Raw genomic sequence first — 18,394 nt, forward strand, 5'->3', positions numbered from 1 at the left:
CATGGATCTGAAGAGGGAGTTGGGATCATGGAGGGAGGCTGAGAGCATTATCAATATTTGACTTCATTTTGGGCTGAGTCAATTTTGGGTTTAGAGGAAGAGGACACTGGTGGGTATAATTCTTATGTGGCTAGGGTTGCCAACTTTGTCATCTTTAAAAACAGGACAGAACCTCCTCTTCCCCCTAGACCTCCCCCTTGCCCTCCTTCCTTCCCGGAGGCCCTTCCCCCTGTCACTTGCTGTTCTTCCTGCTCTCCCCACCTCTTTCTGGTCAGGAGGGACTTGCTTGAAGTGTTGGGGCTGAGAGCTGCAGACTCCTGATATGGGTAGGTGGTGGCCCCGGTTAAATTGGGTATGTCCTGGATGGATGACTCAGCACCTCCCCGCCTCCCCCAACTGCAGTAGCTGAATTTGCACGTCCAGTCAGTAGACCTGACCAGACACCACCAGATCCCCTTTTCGACCACACTTTCTAGTTGAAAACCTGGCAGCTGGCCATCCTAAAAAATGGGGCCACATAAAGTTCTGTCAAGGATGCCTAGTGAGAGGTGCTTAGTAATGGGAATAAAAATTAAAATAAAAGCACACAGGAAATGCAGCAACCCTTTTTGGGGCATTAGGGAAATTTCTAATGGTATGTTTATTCCAGTATGGTTGGATAGTCTAGAATAAAAGTATCTGAACTGGTTTAGTTTACCAACATACATATATCAGTTGTTACGTATTGTTATACCAGTATAGTTAGAACAGTACAACAATACGTAACTACTGATATATGTATGCTGGTAACTTCCCAATGTACACCAAGCCCTAAGAGTTAGATTAAATTAAGAAAACAAATTCTTTGGAGTTTGGGATTTGGAAGTCTCTATAAAAACAACACTATATAGCATTTAAAAAAGTATTATGGTACAATAACTATACATCAAAGAAACTGCATCATATCTGGGTCCATGTTACTCTGCTGCTGTTTTGTAAAGGCTGTAAGTGCAGCAGAATCCATGTTGGATCCATGAACAAACTGATCTTTATTTCTTTTCAGTCTACAAATCAGTGGTTGCCAAATCCGAATGCTGGAACCCATTTTCTAAGAAATGAATATTCGGTATCTCCATAAATTCCTCATAAAGCATGATATCCCAATTACATTGCTGTCATGGTACTTCTGGTATCATCTTTGCTTCAGACAGTATTTCAGGATTTCTTTTCAAACTTATTTCCTTTGCAAAAAAAGTACAGTCACCAATATATCCACTCAGTCCTTGGCATTTTCTGGCAATATGTGTATTTATTTGTATTCAGAAATACAAATGTTGCAATCAAAATACAAATATAAATATTGGTCTAGACGCACAGCCCTACGCTTTAACACAAAGTACAGTGGAATGTATGTGCCTTTAGGGGAAAGTTATCTGAGAACTTGAGGGTATGAAGCACAGAGATGTTTGACTTTTCTGGATGGTTTAGAATGTGGGGTTCCCTAGGATGGCTATCTTGACTAGAATGACATACTGGTACTAGTGCTACCTGTATTATCCAAGGCACATTGGGCACAGAAGTTTACTTTCATTTCACTATGACATCACAAGCTGCACTGCTAGCAAAGAAATCACACATCTGTAAGAAAAACCTAGAAAGTAAAGAGAGTAAGAAATGTATGTTTATTCTTGGGTAAGAAAGGTCTATTTTGGCACCATATGTGTGGATTTCACTCAGGGGCGGCCCTAGACTAGCTGCCAGCAACTGGCGCCCTAGGCGAACAATGCAATCGGCGCCCCCAAGTCCAAACCCTTCAATGATATTGCACCCCCATTTGGCACCCCATTTAGCTAGGCGCCTTAGGTGACCACCTAGTTCGCCTATATGGACAGGACACCCCTGATTTCACTTAACTCCCAAAACTGCACTTACAAAACAAAAAACAAACTGGAAAAAAAAGTCAGTTGCTTATGTTGCTTTATGTTGGACTTTAAAAAAAGTTACCTATGACTATTACATTTTGGACAGTAATGTATGGCAAGTATCACATGGTGCACTAAATGACAACGAATCTACATGTCTCCCTAACACAAGTAAATAAAAAATGAGAGATTGACCCTGCAGACTTTGTCCCTACAGTTAATAGTGGCATGTCTACACTATAGAGAAGATCGTCTCTTGGAGGTCGATCTTTTAGCATTCGATTTAGCAGGTCAAGGGTAGACCCCCCCCCACCAAATCATACACAGAGGGCAGCCCCCCTCCCCAGTGTTCTATACTCCTCATTCTGTGAGGAGTAAGGGAAGCTGACAGGAATATGTGCTCCCATCAGCCTCCTGCAGTGTAGACACTGCAACAGCTCAGTTTAAGATAAGCCAAATCAAGCTACGCATTTTGTGTAGCTGGATGGCATACCTTAAGCTGATCTGCCTGGTCTAGTGTAAACGTAGGCTAGGAGTGTTGTATGCTTAAGCTAATGGTGTAATTTGATTTTATATGCATGTTCTATGCATTGTTCATCTGCACCACACTAATGAAAGCTCCATGTCCATGAATTCAGCAGCATTTAATATTTAAATCCCGCAATAGGGTCCCACAAATTCTACAGAATGTTCAGTGTGAGATACTTTTTCATTAGTAGTTCCCAACTGTGCTTTTATCTGAATACTGTGTGGCTGGCCTCTTGAACTGTTATCATCTTTTAATACTTCTTATTAAGATTTATATCATGCCATTTTTTTGGGGGGGGGGGGGGTTTGTGGGACAAATTCAAAACATTAAGGCTTTCAAACACTGTGTCCAATGCAGATGAAAAGAAGGCAGCAGATTTTTCTCTGTTAGCATGGCATTTTATTTTATTCTTTTGTAATTGTGTTGGATGTTTTACACGTATTTTTAGATAGTTATATTAAAAGAAAAAGTGAGACTTTTTGAGCAAGATTCCAGCATTTCTAATTCACTCATAGGGGCCTACAAGACTTCTTAGAACTTTTTAACCATTGAATGGGCTCTGTAACAAGTTGTTAGCAGAATAATGGGCTTTCAATGTTAATGGTTCCTTCTCGATGTTCTGTCATGTATATGACAGGGAAGACTTCTCTCTCCAGACCATTGCCATAGACTAGTAGTTTGGTAAAAGGTCCACTGACACAAATGTTAAATGCAATAGGGGGAAAAAAGGCTTAATCACAAAAGAGAGATGATCGCTGTCATTCCTGTAGGTTCCACTGTATTAAACTCTGCAGGTTAGGGAGGTCCTGAGCTAAACCTGAATTATTTGTGACATGCTCTCTCTCGAGCTGGGTGAAAATTGCAGATTTGGCATCAAAAAACAATTTTGAGAATTTGTGTTGATTTGCCAAAAGTGAAAGAGAGAGACTTTTAAAAACTGAAAAGAAAACATTTTGTTTGGACATTTCTTCCAAATTAAAGATTTTTATGTTTCTCTTTAAAATGACTTTTTAAAAAAAATTTCCTTCAATTGTATTTAAACAAAAACATTACAAAGCTCAATTAGTGAATAATTTTGTTTCTGACAGAAGAAGACATTTTGTTGAACCCAAAATCATGTTTTCCAGTTTTTTCTATTTGCCATTTTTTGGTGGACCCAAAATATTTTTTTCTCAATTTTTTTTCATTGTCAATGAATCAACCCCATCTCCCAGATATTCACCTCATGTGTTGCTGTTGCTCTTTTGTCAAGTGTGTCTGGTTATTATCCAGACAAAAAAAAATGCCTTGCAAATAATTGACTAGATCAGTGTCTAGGGATTAACCTGAGAGAACCCACAAGTCAAACTAATGAACCACACAAATGTCATTGGCTCTCCATTTTCTTTCATCTGCTGTAGCTAAGCCAATTATTAGAAGACCAAGAAACACTATTTAGATATGCATTAAAGAACCCCTGGATGTCAAATACTGAGGTAATAAACATTATGATGAATGGCCATGTCTAATTACAGCTATCTCTTGTGTACAAAAATACATCGCCAACTTAGGCTCACAGTGGAAGAGGAAAAAGAAAATAAAGTTCGTAGCAGAAGGGAAGATATAATTGCAGATCTGGGATAGCTATGCTCAGAAATGTCAGTGGTCAGTAGCCAGATGCTGAAAGGAAAATAATACTAGGGAGTTGTCATGTTCTAAAGTAATTAAAAACCAGTTAGAAAAGTTACATCTAAATTATTTTCAGATGACATAACTGTACTGGTAGCCAAATCCTGGGCATGATGCCAAAAATGGGGGAAAATCAGTATGTTTTTCCCCACCAACCATACTGTGCATGGGAGGTAGTTGTTTCACTTCCCACATTAGTTTAGCTCAAGAGAGGGCAGGTAATCTCAGTGTTAAAGCACCATTGTGAGAGAGGAAACATTTCAGATGCCAGGAGTGAAAAACCAAGACACTCAATTGTCTGATAACTAAAAAAGAGAAGGGGTCACTTCCATGGGAACAGGCATAAGTGCTGTGCCGATTGTGTCCTGGGGGATGATCTCCATTTTTTCCCATGGAAGTAGATGTACTCTTAAAACAGAAAAAAATATTTTGAATTGTTAGCAGCCCCGGGTGCAAGTGGATGTGATCCAGGGCTTGTGAGACTTTGTTGTCTGTAATAAGCAAGCATAAGTCAAAATGCCCACCCGAATAGGCTTGAAATGAGAATATAGCAGTTATCAGATACTGTTCTTGGATTGATGTTGCTATTTAACATGGTTTCCAGCAAGTCATTTATAAAATTAATGACAGCTGCTCAGTTACCATAGTCTTTCTCTTGTGCTCTTCATTTCTTAAGAATAAAAATGGGCAGAACTTAATGTGTGAGTTGAAGCAAGCAGTGGAAAGTTTCTCCAGCTATGTGTCTTTTTGGCAAAGGGTGGCTCAATATTCCCATCTACCAAGTCTTCCCAACTACTCTCCTTCCCCAAACATGCACTATTGAGTAGTAAAGTATCATACAGTTGTCTTAGAAGAGGAACTGGGCCAAAAATATACCTCAGGACCTGTTTTGGGAGTACAGATTCTTCTGCATACTTTGACAGAGTTTTTGGCCTATTGGATGGTGGAAGTAGTAAATGTGATGTATCCTGATTTTAGGAAGGTTTTTGATACAGTACCACGTGCTATTCTCATAAGCAAAATAGGGAAATATTGTCTAGATGAAACTAGTGTAAAATAGAGGCAAACAGGTTAAAAAACCACACTCAAAGAGTAGTTCACCATCGAACAGGTGGGATGCATCTAGTGGGGCCACACAGAGGTCTGTCCTACGTCTGGTGCTATGTAATATTTTTTTATTAATAGCTTGAACAATAAAGTGGAGAGGATGGTTATAAAATTTGTGGATGGCACTAGCCTTGACAAACTGGAAACTTGGTTTGAAGTCCACAAGAGGAAAATGTGAAGTACTACCTTCAGTGAGGAAAATCAAATGCACAACTATAGCATGGAAAATAAGTGTTGAGTCTGTAGTACTACTGAAAACCATGTGGAGTTTATAGTGGATCACAGATTGAAAATGAATCATCATTGTAATGCCATTTGGGAAAAGTTTAATATTAATCTGAGGTGTATTAACAGGATTTTCATCTGTAAAAGAAATTTGGATTGTATAATAGATACCTCATCTCCCCAAATTCATCTTTATGCTAGCTAGTTGCATGTGATTCCTGCTGGTGCTTTGTTTGCATATAACCTGTGGCAGGGGGCCCTACTGATTAACCGGAACCACTAAGCCTCACCCTTTAAGGGTAAGACTTACCAATTAACTGGTTAACCTTTTACCTCCCTAAGTCCTACAAATGGTAGTTTAGTTCCTGGAGTAAAATAAACTTATCCAGAAAAAATGATCAAACATATCTGTTTTCTAAGAGAAAACCAAAACCAAGGAGGTTGCTGTACATTAGCTTTCAAAGTTGGAATAACCAAGAAGTAATAGCTTTTGTACTGAGCTGGAGTGTTTTTATAAAGTTTCAAATGCTGAAAGTGCTTCCCTTAATGCAATAAAACACTTCTTAAATTCTGGTTGAAGTAAATCTGCAGTAGATAAAAGGTGTTGTTATTATACATTCTCTTCTTGGTGCGTAAAATGTATTATCTCAAAGGGTAATGAAGCAAAAGGACAAAGAACTTTGGTGGTTATTTTAACAAGCTATCTCAACACAGGTTGTCTATTGATTTTTCACAGAGAAATGTAGAAGCATTGTTTTTATTGGCCATTCATATTTAAAACCTTTTTATTCAGTATGGCAACGTAAATGTTATTGCTCAGAACTGAAGCTGGGTAAATGTGAATCAGTGCCATTAGTTCTTTTGCCTTTCAAATTTTTGCATCGCAAAAACATGAATAAGTTAATGCCTGCAACAAAGCTAATTAAAGATAGGATCTTCTCAATAACTAAAAAGTAGAGTGTTAAATTTGTGTTGTGACACCCCAGAAATGTTTTGAGCTTCTTTCTCCCTCATAAAGAAGCTGAAAAAACCATGGGTAGAATATGATTTTCATATCACATTAGCAAGGGTGTGGATAGGGAATATAAATATTCTCTGGGACTATAAATAGGAAACGGGCATGATGCAAATATTTACATTTTGAATTATGCTGAGCCCGACTTCGTCCGATTTTGCCCTAGGTCAACTGTGTCTTAACTGCCACCAGAATATTAAGCACTGAAACAGACAAAGTCATGGAAACTAGCAACAGTTCCAGGGGCAATGACTATAAAAACACTCTCCAAGAACCTAGTGTCTCTCAGCTGCCTCCTTTATGTACAGTTTACTGCACTGAAGCTCAAAGGACCAAATTAGAGACAGCAGAATAGCCCAGTTCAAGAGGACACATTTCACACAGCCCTCAATAGATAAGAGGAGTAGCAAGTGAAGGATACAACTGCATGTTCTTGTTCCGTGTGTATTGAAATTATGTGACTGGTTTCAGTATATCACTACTGGAGCTGTTGCTGTGAAACTGCAGTTCTAGAAAGCTAAGGAAGATAGACATACATTTGTGGCAGGTGGTATTTTGCTGCAGTCATGCTGGACTGGGGGAAAGATGGGTGTGTGGGTACCCACATGCTGTCAGGTTTGCAGTTGTCCAAGAATAGCTATGGAAGTTTACCTTCAGCAATACAGAGGCTAAATTTTGGTCTGGCACTTCGCTATTGTACAGGATGTGGATGAGCAGGGTGTTTAAAATTCTCACCATCTGTTTGTGTCAATACTTATAAAAGAGAGGCAATATAATCAGACTCCTAAAAGAATTAATCTTCCAAGGGAGGACCTGAGGGTACTGTGTGTGCTTTTAGCTGAGTTGGGGAGAAATCATAGAAGCATGGGAGTGGAAGGGACATCCAGAGGACTTCTAGTTCAGTACCCTGCATGCAAGGCAGAACTGAGTATTACCAAGGTAATGAGTAAAGTCCAATCACGGTACTGCATAGTCTAAAAATGGAATATTCCATTTCCACTGAGTCTAAGAAAATCCATCTAAGTATATAACTGCTTAATAAATAAAATGTTATTAATCAAAGGTCTAATGATGCAAGCAGCCCTCTTTGTCTAGAACACTCCCGCTGAAGTCAATTGGTGTTTGTGTGCAGAGGGTTACCATGTTCAGGGTGCAGAAGATAACGGGATCTGTTCTCTTTTTTAGGCTTATTGTGGGTGGCTCTTATCAGAGAATCTATTTACTTGGTTTTAGCCCTGAATATTTAGCTTTATCTCGCTTTTTAAGTCCACCACCCATATTGCTTAGACAATAGCTGAAATCCAATGCAGGGAACCCACAATACCACACCAGCGCACAGAAAGTTTACAGAATGACAGTGAGCTACAAAGGAAATGTGGTTTCATTATGAATATGTTGATATTTGGGGAAGATGAGTGTTTGTTTCAATTTATGGTGGGAGATAGGTAGGATAGACTTCACTAAAATGAGGTCCTGATCTGGCCAAAAAAAACCACCCCATTTTGTTTTCTCTTCAAAGGAGACAATTACTTTTTTAGTACTTCTGCTTCAGATTTGCCAAACATGCAAGAGTTTTTCTAGATCCAGCTTCTTTTTTCTATTTATCGTTTGTCTTGGCTATATTTTTATGATACTAGAAATATGTTGAAAAAACTATTTTTAGGTTTCTTGTGAGCTATTTACTTAATTAAAAACACTCTGCAAAGACAGAAGAAGCAGCAGTGAGATTCATTGGTGTTTCCAAGAACCTGACTAAATTACGGTTCCATGTAGTTACCAGGGGAGACGACAGCCTCTGCAGGCCCCTAGATAAGGTACACGGAGAGGATGGCTGCACACTCCCAGAAGGGACGGGGCCTCAGGCAGAAGGGACATGGCTGGGGCAGCCAGACCGCTGTGCCGCACAGAGCACACGGCATCTTAGTGGTGATTTAAAGGACTTGGGGTTCTTGGACTCTGTTACTGCTATTGCAGCAGTAGCAGCAGCAAGGAGTCCCAGTTACCTTTGAATCACTGGTCTTTGCCCTTCCCAGTTCCCCCTCATCTTTGGCAAGCCTAACTCTGCTATTAGTCCTTGTATGTTTATGGGATTTTATATATGTTTCCATTTGAGGACAGAAGGAATTGTTCTTCAGATATAACGTACAGTACATTATTTTCAAATACACACGAGGCAGACTTACGTTTTAATCTAACACACTCTTCTTGCTTGATGTGGCTATTTTCAACTAACGAGCACAGAGAACTCATTGCTACTTGGTTTTTGGTGGAGAATGTTAAGTTTTTTTTTGTTGTTTTAATAAATTACTGAGCATTTGCTGAAAACGTAAGAGGTTTTTAACAGTGTAGAAATATTTTAAAATGTTGCAAAATGGACAATTCTTAATAATTTAACTTGTGAAACATGTTCCAAAAATACAAAATGCTTTTCCAAGTTAAAATCTATTTGGTTATTTAAAAAAAAAACCAACCCTAGTCTTTTCTGATCCAATAACTGTTTTGATTTACACCCAGTGTTAAAACTTGCCAGCTCCTATACTGAATTACATAGATCAATTTTTTTCAGTGCTTAACTCAGACAAGACTCTCATTGGAGTCTTCTGTAATTAAGGACTTCAAGATTTAATTCTATAGGAAAAGAATATACTTGTTTGTCCTCCACTCTGTAAAGTAATTTAAAGGAGCAAGGGAGGAGAAGAAAAATGCATGGCTGAACTTTGCATTAAATTGTAATCTGCAGAAAATCACATACCCCTACTGCTATTAAGTAGTGAATCTTACATATGTCCTATCATGTATAGTCTGCTACAATATCACAAACAAGCAGAAGTCCTGTCCAGTTTCAAGTAAACTATTCCAGAAATTATATGCCATTCTGTTATGCTTGGTCAGTTTTTTTTTTAAGATCTAAATGCTTATTAGTTGCAGCTACTTCAGAGATAGCTCAGAGTTTGAAAAAGTCAAAGACATTGCCTGTCTTATAAATCAGCTTTTCACCTCAAATTAGAACCAATGTGTACAGAAAGGGAGGGCTAAGCCCATGCATCCCATAGCTTTGCAACAGAAGGGCGCTTGCATGGTTTGAGATTTGTCCCATGCAAAGAGACAGCCAAGACAAGATCTCCCAACACCTGTGAAATGGGTCTCAATAAAAAAATGTGGCCTGCATTGGTATGAGCTTAGACATCATGGCTAACCAGTGCCTGTGGGAGTTGCTTTGAGCTCTGGGGACTTGGGGAAACTGAAAGAGACATAAGAATGAAGAACCCACATCAGATGTTTGACCTTTGTTTCTTGCTTGAATGCTGTCTAGCTTTCTATGCCAAGGGAGAATAGTAAAGGTCCATTATATAAGAATTAATAAACATTGCTTACAGTACAAATTCAGCTGAATTTAGTAAGAATCTTGTACTTAAAATGAATAGCAGTCAGGAGAATTGTTCAAGGTTTTTTCTTTTTCAGGCAACTATATATTAAAATCCTTCATTGATTTTGTGATGACAAAAGTAACGTGGCCTGTATAATTTGAGATGAAACTGACCATGTCCTCCTTCACTTTTTCATATTCGCCATCCCCAAGAAATGTGAAACAGTAGTCTTCACCACTACCGATAAACTTAAAGATAGAGGTATCCAACCCAATAGACCAGGTTAAACAGCAGGAACGATGTTGGAAAAAAGACCCTGGAATAGGAGTCCAGTTCTAAGATGTCTATGTGAATCCGTCCTCTCCTCCATGAGCCAGATTTACATTCTTCATAACAGCAGAAAAAACTCTGGCAGTCTTTCCCATCCAGACACTCATAGACACAAGTCTCTTCAAAATCTTGCCAGTACATGGCATTGTTCAATGTGATGACTGTAGGTGGTGGTCTTATATCAAGTACAGAATAGTTCTGGGGAGAAGGGAAAAAAGACAAACATTTGAAAAACTTCCTTTGATTATAGAGCTAGAAATCTGTAAACAGCTGAGGACCTAGCCCATAGATGTTAGAGATATGTGGCATATGTGCAATTGATACTTTTGGTTTTAGAATCAATGTCTTTGCTTTTGCAAATATGCTTCATAGGGTAATTTTGATATGCAGTTACTCGTTCAAATTAATTCTAGCTGTGTGTTCTTCATAGATGCTTCAAGGCAGTTTTCATACTTAAAGTGCGTATTTATACTTACCAATGTATCATAACATTAAAATTATGACTATCAAATCTATAATTAGAGCTGGCATGTGGGCACATCAGTTATTTTATGGGGCAATCTTCTTCCTATTAGCAAATAAAGCTGCATTAATGCTACCTAAGCTTATCATGAGTGAGAATAATAAGGAAAGGGAAAAGGAAAAGGAAAGGGAAGAAAGAAAATTAGCTGTGAGTGACTAGAGATGAAAGGTGTTATCACAGACTTTCAAAGAAACATCACAGGATGCAAATGTATTTAGCTATCTTTATAAGAATAAGAATAATACTAAAAAAATTTCAAAGCTCTATCTTTCTACCTCTATGTACATTGTATTTCTTCTATCCTACCTTCTACCCCGTCTCTTCTTAATACTTTGAGTTCTCTGCTGTAACACCATTTAATTTTCACATAGCCTTCTCCTGTAAGAACCTACTTTTCCGTAAGCATCAAGTTTCCTCACTCTGCAAATCCCACCTTGTCTACAGAAGTCAGTGGAAAGACTTGCAATGACTGCTTCGATCTTTGCATCAGGCCTCACAAGTGCCTGCCAAGGTTCCCAAGGTATACATGAAATAAATACATTTCAGAGTTTCACCTTTCTTTTTCTTTCATCTTCCCTTTTTCCCCTTCCCCACTGGATGTATTAATGTTTATAGTAAAGATACCCTTACATTCTTAATGAGATAATGTCTACACTACAGAGTTAATTCGAAATAAGAGCCCCTATTTTGAATTAACTGTAATAGCTGTCTACACATACAAACTGCTATTTTGAAATTAATTCGAAATAGCAGAGCGCTTATTTCAAACTAGGTAAACCTCATTCTACGAGGAATAATGCCTAATTCAAAATAGCTAATTCGAAATAAGTGCTGTGTAGACACTTATTTCAAATTAGCTGGCCTCCAGCCCTTCCCAGGGAGCCCTGGTGGCCACTCTGGGCACAACCAGGAAAACTTGTCTGCTCCACGAGTTCCCGGGGATAGCAGGATGTGATGATGCAGACACCTGCCGTCCTCACCTTGCAGGGGTGGGGGCTGGGTTTCACCCACTGTGTCCCCAAGGAGAATTGACCATTTCTCTTGTTTCACCACAGCCGCAGCACCTGCGAGTGCAGGACGCACCACCCCGCCTGGACCCTCCACCTGCACCTGGGCCAGCAGGTGCACCTGCAACCAAGAGGAGTTCCAGAGGCAGCAGCTGTAGTTGCAGGGACTGCAGGTCCACAGACAGGAGTAGTGGTGCAAGAGGACCTGCAGCTGTGGCGGGGGAGCCTGAGGGAGCTCTGGGAGCAGGGCCATGCCCTCCGCGAGCACCTGCAGGCCTTGGCGGACCAATTGCTGCCTCCTGCTGCTCCAGCCCCTGCAGCCACCCCAACTATCGCTCCTCCCCCACCCTTACTCACCCTCCCGCTTCTTCCGCACACCCCATCCCTCCTGCCCCACCCTCCACACCCACTCTCCTCCGACGCCCCCGCACCCACAGTGCTGCGAGACGGGAGAGCCAGCAGTACCCCTAACCCTGAGCTTCCCCTCCCCCTTCATCCCCTTGCCTCCCCCTTCTAGTTCCCTCCTCCCAGGTTTCCCCGCTCCCCTCTCCTGCCCTCATTCCTACCCTCCCCCCACCGCAGTTATGTGAAATAAAGACATTGTTTTGTGGCAACACAGGTGTTTTTATTGTAGATCACGAAGGGGGGTTAGGAGGGGGAAGGAGGTGGGGGTGGAATGTAAGGCACAAGGCCCCAGTGGGGCACACCAGGGGGACTTCAGTCCTTGTCCACCTGGAAGCTCTCCCGCAGGGCTTCCCGGATGTGGCCAGCCCCCCAAAGGGCCTCCCAGCTGGCAGCCGTGCAGGGCTGTACGTACTGGCCAGCCATGTGGTCAGCCTCTGCCATCCAGGCTGGCAGGAAAGCCTCCCTCTTCCTCTCTCACAAGTTGTGGTGCACACAGCACGCTGCCCCCACGTTCAGAATATTGTGCTGGGAAAGGTCAATGCGGGTGAGGAGGCACCTAAACTGTGCTTTCAGTCAGCTGAAGGCCCCCTCGACCACAATGCGGGCCTTGCTGAGCCTGGCATTGAAGGCCTGCCGGGAGAGGCTGAGGTGTCCCATGTAGGGCTTCATCAGCCAGGGCTGTAGGGGATAGGCCGCATCCCCCACCAGGCACATTGGCATGTTCACGTCCCCGACCCTGATGTGGCAGTCGGGGAAGAAAGTCCCAGTGTGCAGCCTCTGGCACATGGAAGAGTTCCAGTACCCCCGCGCGTCGTGTGTCTTGGCAGACCAGCCCACACTGATGTCCATGAACTGGCCCCGGTGGTCACACACAGCCTGCAGGATCACCGAGAAGTACCCCTTTCTGTTGATGAAGAGGGAGGTCTGGTGTTCCGGGGCACGGATGGGGATGTGTGTCCCGTCGATTGCCATCCCACAGTTGGTGAAGCCGAGGGCGCTGAACCTCTGGATGACTGCGTCCAGGGTGGTGAGATGGATGACTCCATGGAGCAGCACCCTGTTGATCACCTGCAGAGACACACACAAAACTGAGGGTCACTGGGGCACTTGGGTGGCTGGGAGTGTTCGTTCCCCACCATTGCCCCACTCCCAGGAGCAACCCCCGCTGCAATCCTGGCCACCGTGGGCAGTCTGTAGTGTGGCCGGGGTGGACTGACCCCCTCCCGGGGAGGGCACTTACACCACCACCCCCCCGTTTTCCCTGGGGCAGCCCACATCTTCTTTGCAGCCCCCCATCCTGGCCCAGTGGCTGGTGAGTGCCGTACCTGCATGAGCACCGCTTTGACGGTGGATCGCCCCACGCCTAACTGGTTCCCGACGGATCGGAAGCTATCCGGCGTGGAGATCTTCCAGAAGGCGATGGCCATCCACTTGTGGAGGGGAATGGCGGGCCTCATGCGTGTGTCCTGTCTCTGCAGAGCTCCAAGAAGGTGTCCTTCTTCATCCTGAAGTTCTGGGTCCACTGTTGGTCTCCCCAACACTCCAGGACGATGTTGTCCCACCAGTCGCTGCTGGTGTCCAGACGCCAGATGCGGCGGGGCATGCTGGCATCTGGGTGCCACTCCTCCAGGGCCCCCAGGTGGGGTAGGGGGAGAGCCAGGGGGCTGGCCTGCAGCAGAAGGTGTCAGGCAGCCTCCAGCAATTGCTGCCAGGCTTGTAGCAACACGTTCAGCATGAGCACCAGAGTACCCAGGAGTGGCTTTGGCTCCATGGTGCCGACTGCAACGGTGTCCCAAAGGAGAGTGACCGAAGCAGGCAGAGAGGAAAACACTTTGCTGTCACTCGGCGAGGTAGGCAAGCAAGTGGGAAAGCTGAGAATCGGCTGTCCGGGGCATCCCTTTAAGCACAAGCCTCAGACAGCAGCCACACAAAGCAACTACTGACCTGTTGCCCTGCTGGAACCAGTTTCAGCTGCCCTTTAATACGATCCAGCATCCAATCAATGTGGACGCTCTATTTCGAAATAGCAAAATAGCAAAACACTATTTCAAATTAGTTTTTGAGTCTAGATGCATTAACTTGAAATAGCGCTGTAGTGTAGACATACCCTAAGTTCCTTGGCACAGGGCCTTGTTATTTTCAGACCACCAACCACACCAAAATGTCTATAGTAATAATAATAATATGATACAGAACGGCACCAGAGGCTGTTGTAATGTATTTTAGCTCCACATTAAATGCTGTGCTACTAAAACACTGTCATAAATGTGACTGAAGCTTCATCAGCTTGCAAACTGTCACTTCAGCATGGATCCACACAGGGATGTATACATTACAACATCCAGTATCACAACACCTAGCTTGTAGGTACCCAGACAATCACAAGAACAAACTTGTGATGTCCGAAGACTAAATTAAGTTTTCAGGCTCCCTATTCAATGAAAAGGTAGAGTTAGGCACATAACCACATGACCCACCAATGCCAGTACACTATGAGGGGAGCTTTCTGAGCTGGACAATGAGAGATGTGAGTGGAAGGAATGTTTCCTAAATCCTACCCCTCTCATAGAGAAAGATGCTTATTTCCAGGCTTCAGGGAGGCACCTATCTCTGCTATGGGTCCAAGATCAGGAATCCTCCTGGAACCAGGCAGATTAAGTCATTTCTTGCAAGAATGAGGTGGGTGTTTACTTCATTCCACACAAAATAGAGTGGAGGGAGGATGAGAGGTGATGGTTACCTTATAACTGAGTGATTACATCACTCATCTGGAAAGTAGGAGACTCACATTCAATTCCCTCCTCTGCTAGAGGGGGAAAGGATTTGGACAGGGGCTTCCTACCCTCAGGAATGTGCCAATTCACTGAGCTCTGAGATATTCTGATGTGGGTCTCCCACAAACTCTCCTTTGGAAATGATTCCACTGTCATCACTGGGCCAGAGAGTGTGAAAGCACGCACAATAGTGAGAATAACTCTATATTCCAGTGGGACTAGGCTCCTGCTCCTATCATTCCCTAATTATTCAGACTCACTAATTTTTAAAATGTCTGAACAAAATAATTTCAAGAATGGGATGTACCAAGTTCTCTAGGAAAAAGAACTTTCCAAAACAAACAAACACAAAAGAAAAAAGGTAGGTGGGACTTGCAATGCAAACTCTATTTTTAACTGTTTAAGAGTCATTGATATATGTGCCATGAGAACTAGTTTCATTTTTGTTAATGTAACTTCACGACATAATTTGTCTTCCCAGTTTCTATATATTATTTGCTAAAGCAGATATGCAACGAGGCATGGGTAAAAATAAGACACCTCTAGCCCTCGAAGATGGTTTGGAAAGAGCATACAGTCATATGTATTTCTGTTCCATTCTCAGAGTGAAAAAACAAACTGACCTTTTAACAAAAAAGAAGAATATTCATAGTGAGGCTCACACATGACATTACATTACTGCATCATTCATGAATAATTTCAACTAGTGTCAACTATATGTGCATGCATTAATTTGCTGCTATTGAATAAAATAGAGTACTCACCATCATGTGACCAAAACTGACATCAGGTAGCTCAAATAAAGATAAGAAAACCGTTCAGAAAAAAAAACTTTACTTTTTTATATTGATCTAGTTTTTAATATTTCTTAAAATATCCCTTAACAAAGGCATTAAACCGCTTCACAACCTTTAATGCCTGTCATACGCCCAGAATTCCTCTTCACCCATTAACTTCATTTATTTAGTAAATAACAGCAAAGCCAGCCTTCAAATTCATGTCACTTAGCAAATAGCCACATTTTCAGTCAATACACCTCCCTTGTGTTAGCATCTTGTCACATATGCCTTTAAATATGTCCTCCTTATAACTTCCTGTTTTCTGCTTCAGCCTTTCCACACCATTATCTTTTCCATTTGCTCAAAGCCAGCTCACTTCTAGCTTGCGATAGAATTCCTTTCATTGACTCCCTTCTCATTTTCTCCTTTTATATGCAACATATACTTATAAGGCCTGTTTTAGAAGTTTAAAGGAATTTTCACAGGATTGGCTCTTGGCTATTATTCTAGTTTCAATTCATCCTTCCCCCATTATTCCTTTCTTTTATTCTCTTTCCACTTGTGACCTATTTCCTGAATCCTGCCTTCTCCTTCCTCTTTTCCCTTGAGCTTTCACTTTAATTCCCTTCTTCTCAATCTCTCTACTCTCATGTGTCACATCTTTGATTTCAAATGAACATGTTTCCTTTCTCCAGCCTGGAGAAACAAACCAAAACTTCCCTAAACCTCTCTGACTCCTATTTCCCACTAAACAGTTAGAGTGACTGAGCTACTTATAGTCCCTCAGTTTCCTCTTGATTATTTCTCCCTTTGATTGCTTGTCTTCTGAATTTTGCATTTTACTCCACAGAAACATCTCATAAAAGTGAACAAAACATTCTCCTGGGAAAATATTTAAGAGCAGTTTATTTTAGGGTTTTTTTTTTTGGGGGGGGGGGGGGAGCTTTGTTGCCATGAGTCCAAATGTACTGGGCTCAGAAAGAAACAAACTCATTAAAAAGACCCAACGCTGTTTTCTGAGCCTAAAAATGACTGTTTTAAAGTTCACTATTTCATTTACTTATAGGTCTAGGGGCAAATATGGGTTCCCATTGGAGTGGTAGGGAACTGGGAATCAACTTTTCTGAACAGTATCAGGCTCAGGTTTCTAGACACGAAGAGCCAACCTTCAACAGACTTCATAGCAGAAGTGTTTATGTAATTGGAAAAACTGTTAAGGGTGCAGGACTGAAACTTGTCTGACCCGGGCCACGTACAGTGATAATTTCTTAGTGAAAATTTCATACAGGGAGTGGAGAGGAGAAGAGGAAGAAGGAATCATTTCTGTGGCAGGTTGGTTTAAAAATAAGTTGTGATTGTTTGGGTTTAAATAAATCCGGGGAGATTATTTCTTTGAGGAGGCAGGTGATACATTGAACAGTGCATGATAAATATGTTCCATACTAGATTCTGCAATCCATACACATGGCTATCACTTCTACCTTCACACATGTTTACTTCAGCACCATCTCCACGCAACACTGGTACTCATACTTTTCACACCCACCACTTACTCTGTCACTCCCCTAAACAAGGATACCTCCACCTTTCATTCCCTATATCTTATGTACACATTCAATCTCTGAAGCCCCATTCTGCACTCCCATACAGATGTACTCACTCACTATTCATCCCTACTGCAGCCTGTCATTCTCTGAACTCCCTGAGATGTGCACCAACCCCCCCAAGCCTACATTAACCTTCTCTTCTAGGTACTCATGCTCACTACCACAGTGCCTGATTCCCTCAGCTTAGCAGCCTATTCTCCCACTTTAACTGCCCAAGGCCTTTTTTGAAAATCCTTGCAACTGGGTCCGAGCAAGGGATCTGTGCCATTTAAGCGCCTCCAGGTTTTTTCAGTTGGAGGCCAACTTTCTTTCCATTAATCTGCGCAGCTGAAAGGCAGGGAAAGAAATAGAAGGAAGGGCAGCTACTGTTGATGCTGCAGGGTCACCTGGCAGCTGTGGAAGGTATTGTATTTGGCAGCAGCATGCCTGGTGCCTACAGCAACTTCTTTCTCACCTGCTTTCTGAGGATGATCAAGAATTGCGGAGGGTTTGGGCAAAGTGGTGGCATTTTGTAAAAGCATATGGATGGAACATTCCAATATTGGCTGTGAGGAAGATTATGCTCCATACCCTTCAATAATAATCTTAGGTGACCACATCTTACCGACTTTTTCTTCTTGGTACAGTGTGGTTTCCTGCAGCTCGAGTAGTAGTTGAGGGTTGCATACTCCATCAGAGCAGCAAAGACAAATAAAAAGCATACGGTCACAAACAGGTCCATGGCAGTGACGTAGGAGACACGAGGTAAAGACTTTCTTGCAATGGTACTCAGTGTTGTCATGGTCAATACAGTGGTAATACCTGCACACAGAAATTGCATTTACATGTATACAGTATCGTTTCTTAATAGCAAGGAGGAAATTTTTGGAAACACATACAAGATAGTGGACTAACTTTCAACAAAGAAATTATAGAAAACTTATCATCCTCATGGGATATCAATGAATAGTAAACATAAAACATTTAGTGAAAAATTAAATCTTCAGTACAATTTGTAGACAAATGGTATTTAGTACAAAAATTTCAAAACTAACAAAACATTTGCCTCTGTTACTTTTAATATCCTCCTCCTGAAATTCTGACATTTCTCTCTTTTTTTTCCAGTCGGCTCCCTCCACATTTCCCTTCCATTTTCCCTTTTCTTTCTCTTGTTTCA

The 18,394-nt window shown here is 41.9% G+C and overlaps 1 protein-coding gene across 2 annotated transcripts in view; it reads right to left on the reverse strand.

Moving 5' to 3' along the window:
- Positions 1-1,264: 1,264 nt before the first annotated feature.
- Positions 1,265-18,394, reverse strand: part of LOC102454358 (gamma-aminobutyric acid type A receptor subunit gamma3) — a 304,822-nt gene continuing 287,692 nt past the window's right edge. For both annotated transcript variants that reach the window (XM_075916406.2, XM_075916388.2), the window contains 2 exons: positions 17,843-18,039; positions 1,265-10,341 (listed from right to left, as the gene is read on the reverse strand). In XM_075916406.2, coding sequence (XP_075772521.1) covers positions 10,063-10,341; positions 17,843-18,039 — 476 coding nt within the window. In that variant the 3' untranslated portion in view covers positions 1,265-10,062. The remainder of the gene's footprint in view (positions 10,342-17,842; positions 18,040-18,394) is intronic.

The sequence above is a fragment of the Pelodiscus sinensis genome, chromosome 1 (assembly GCF_052426305.1).
Source record: "Pelodiscus sinensis isolate ZL-2025 chromosome 1, ASM5242630v1, whole genome shotgun sequence".
NCBI lineage: Eukaryota > Metazoa > Chordata > Testudines > Trionychidae > Pelodiscus > Pelodiscus sinensis.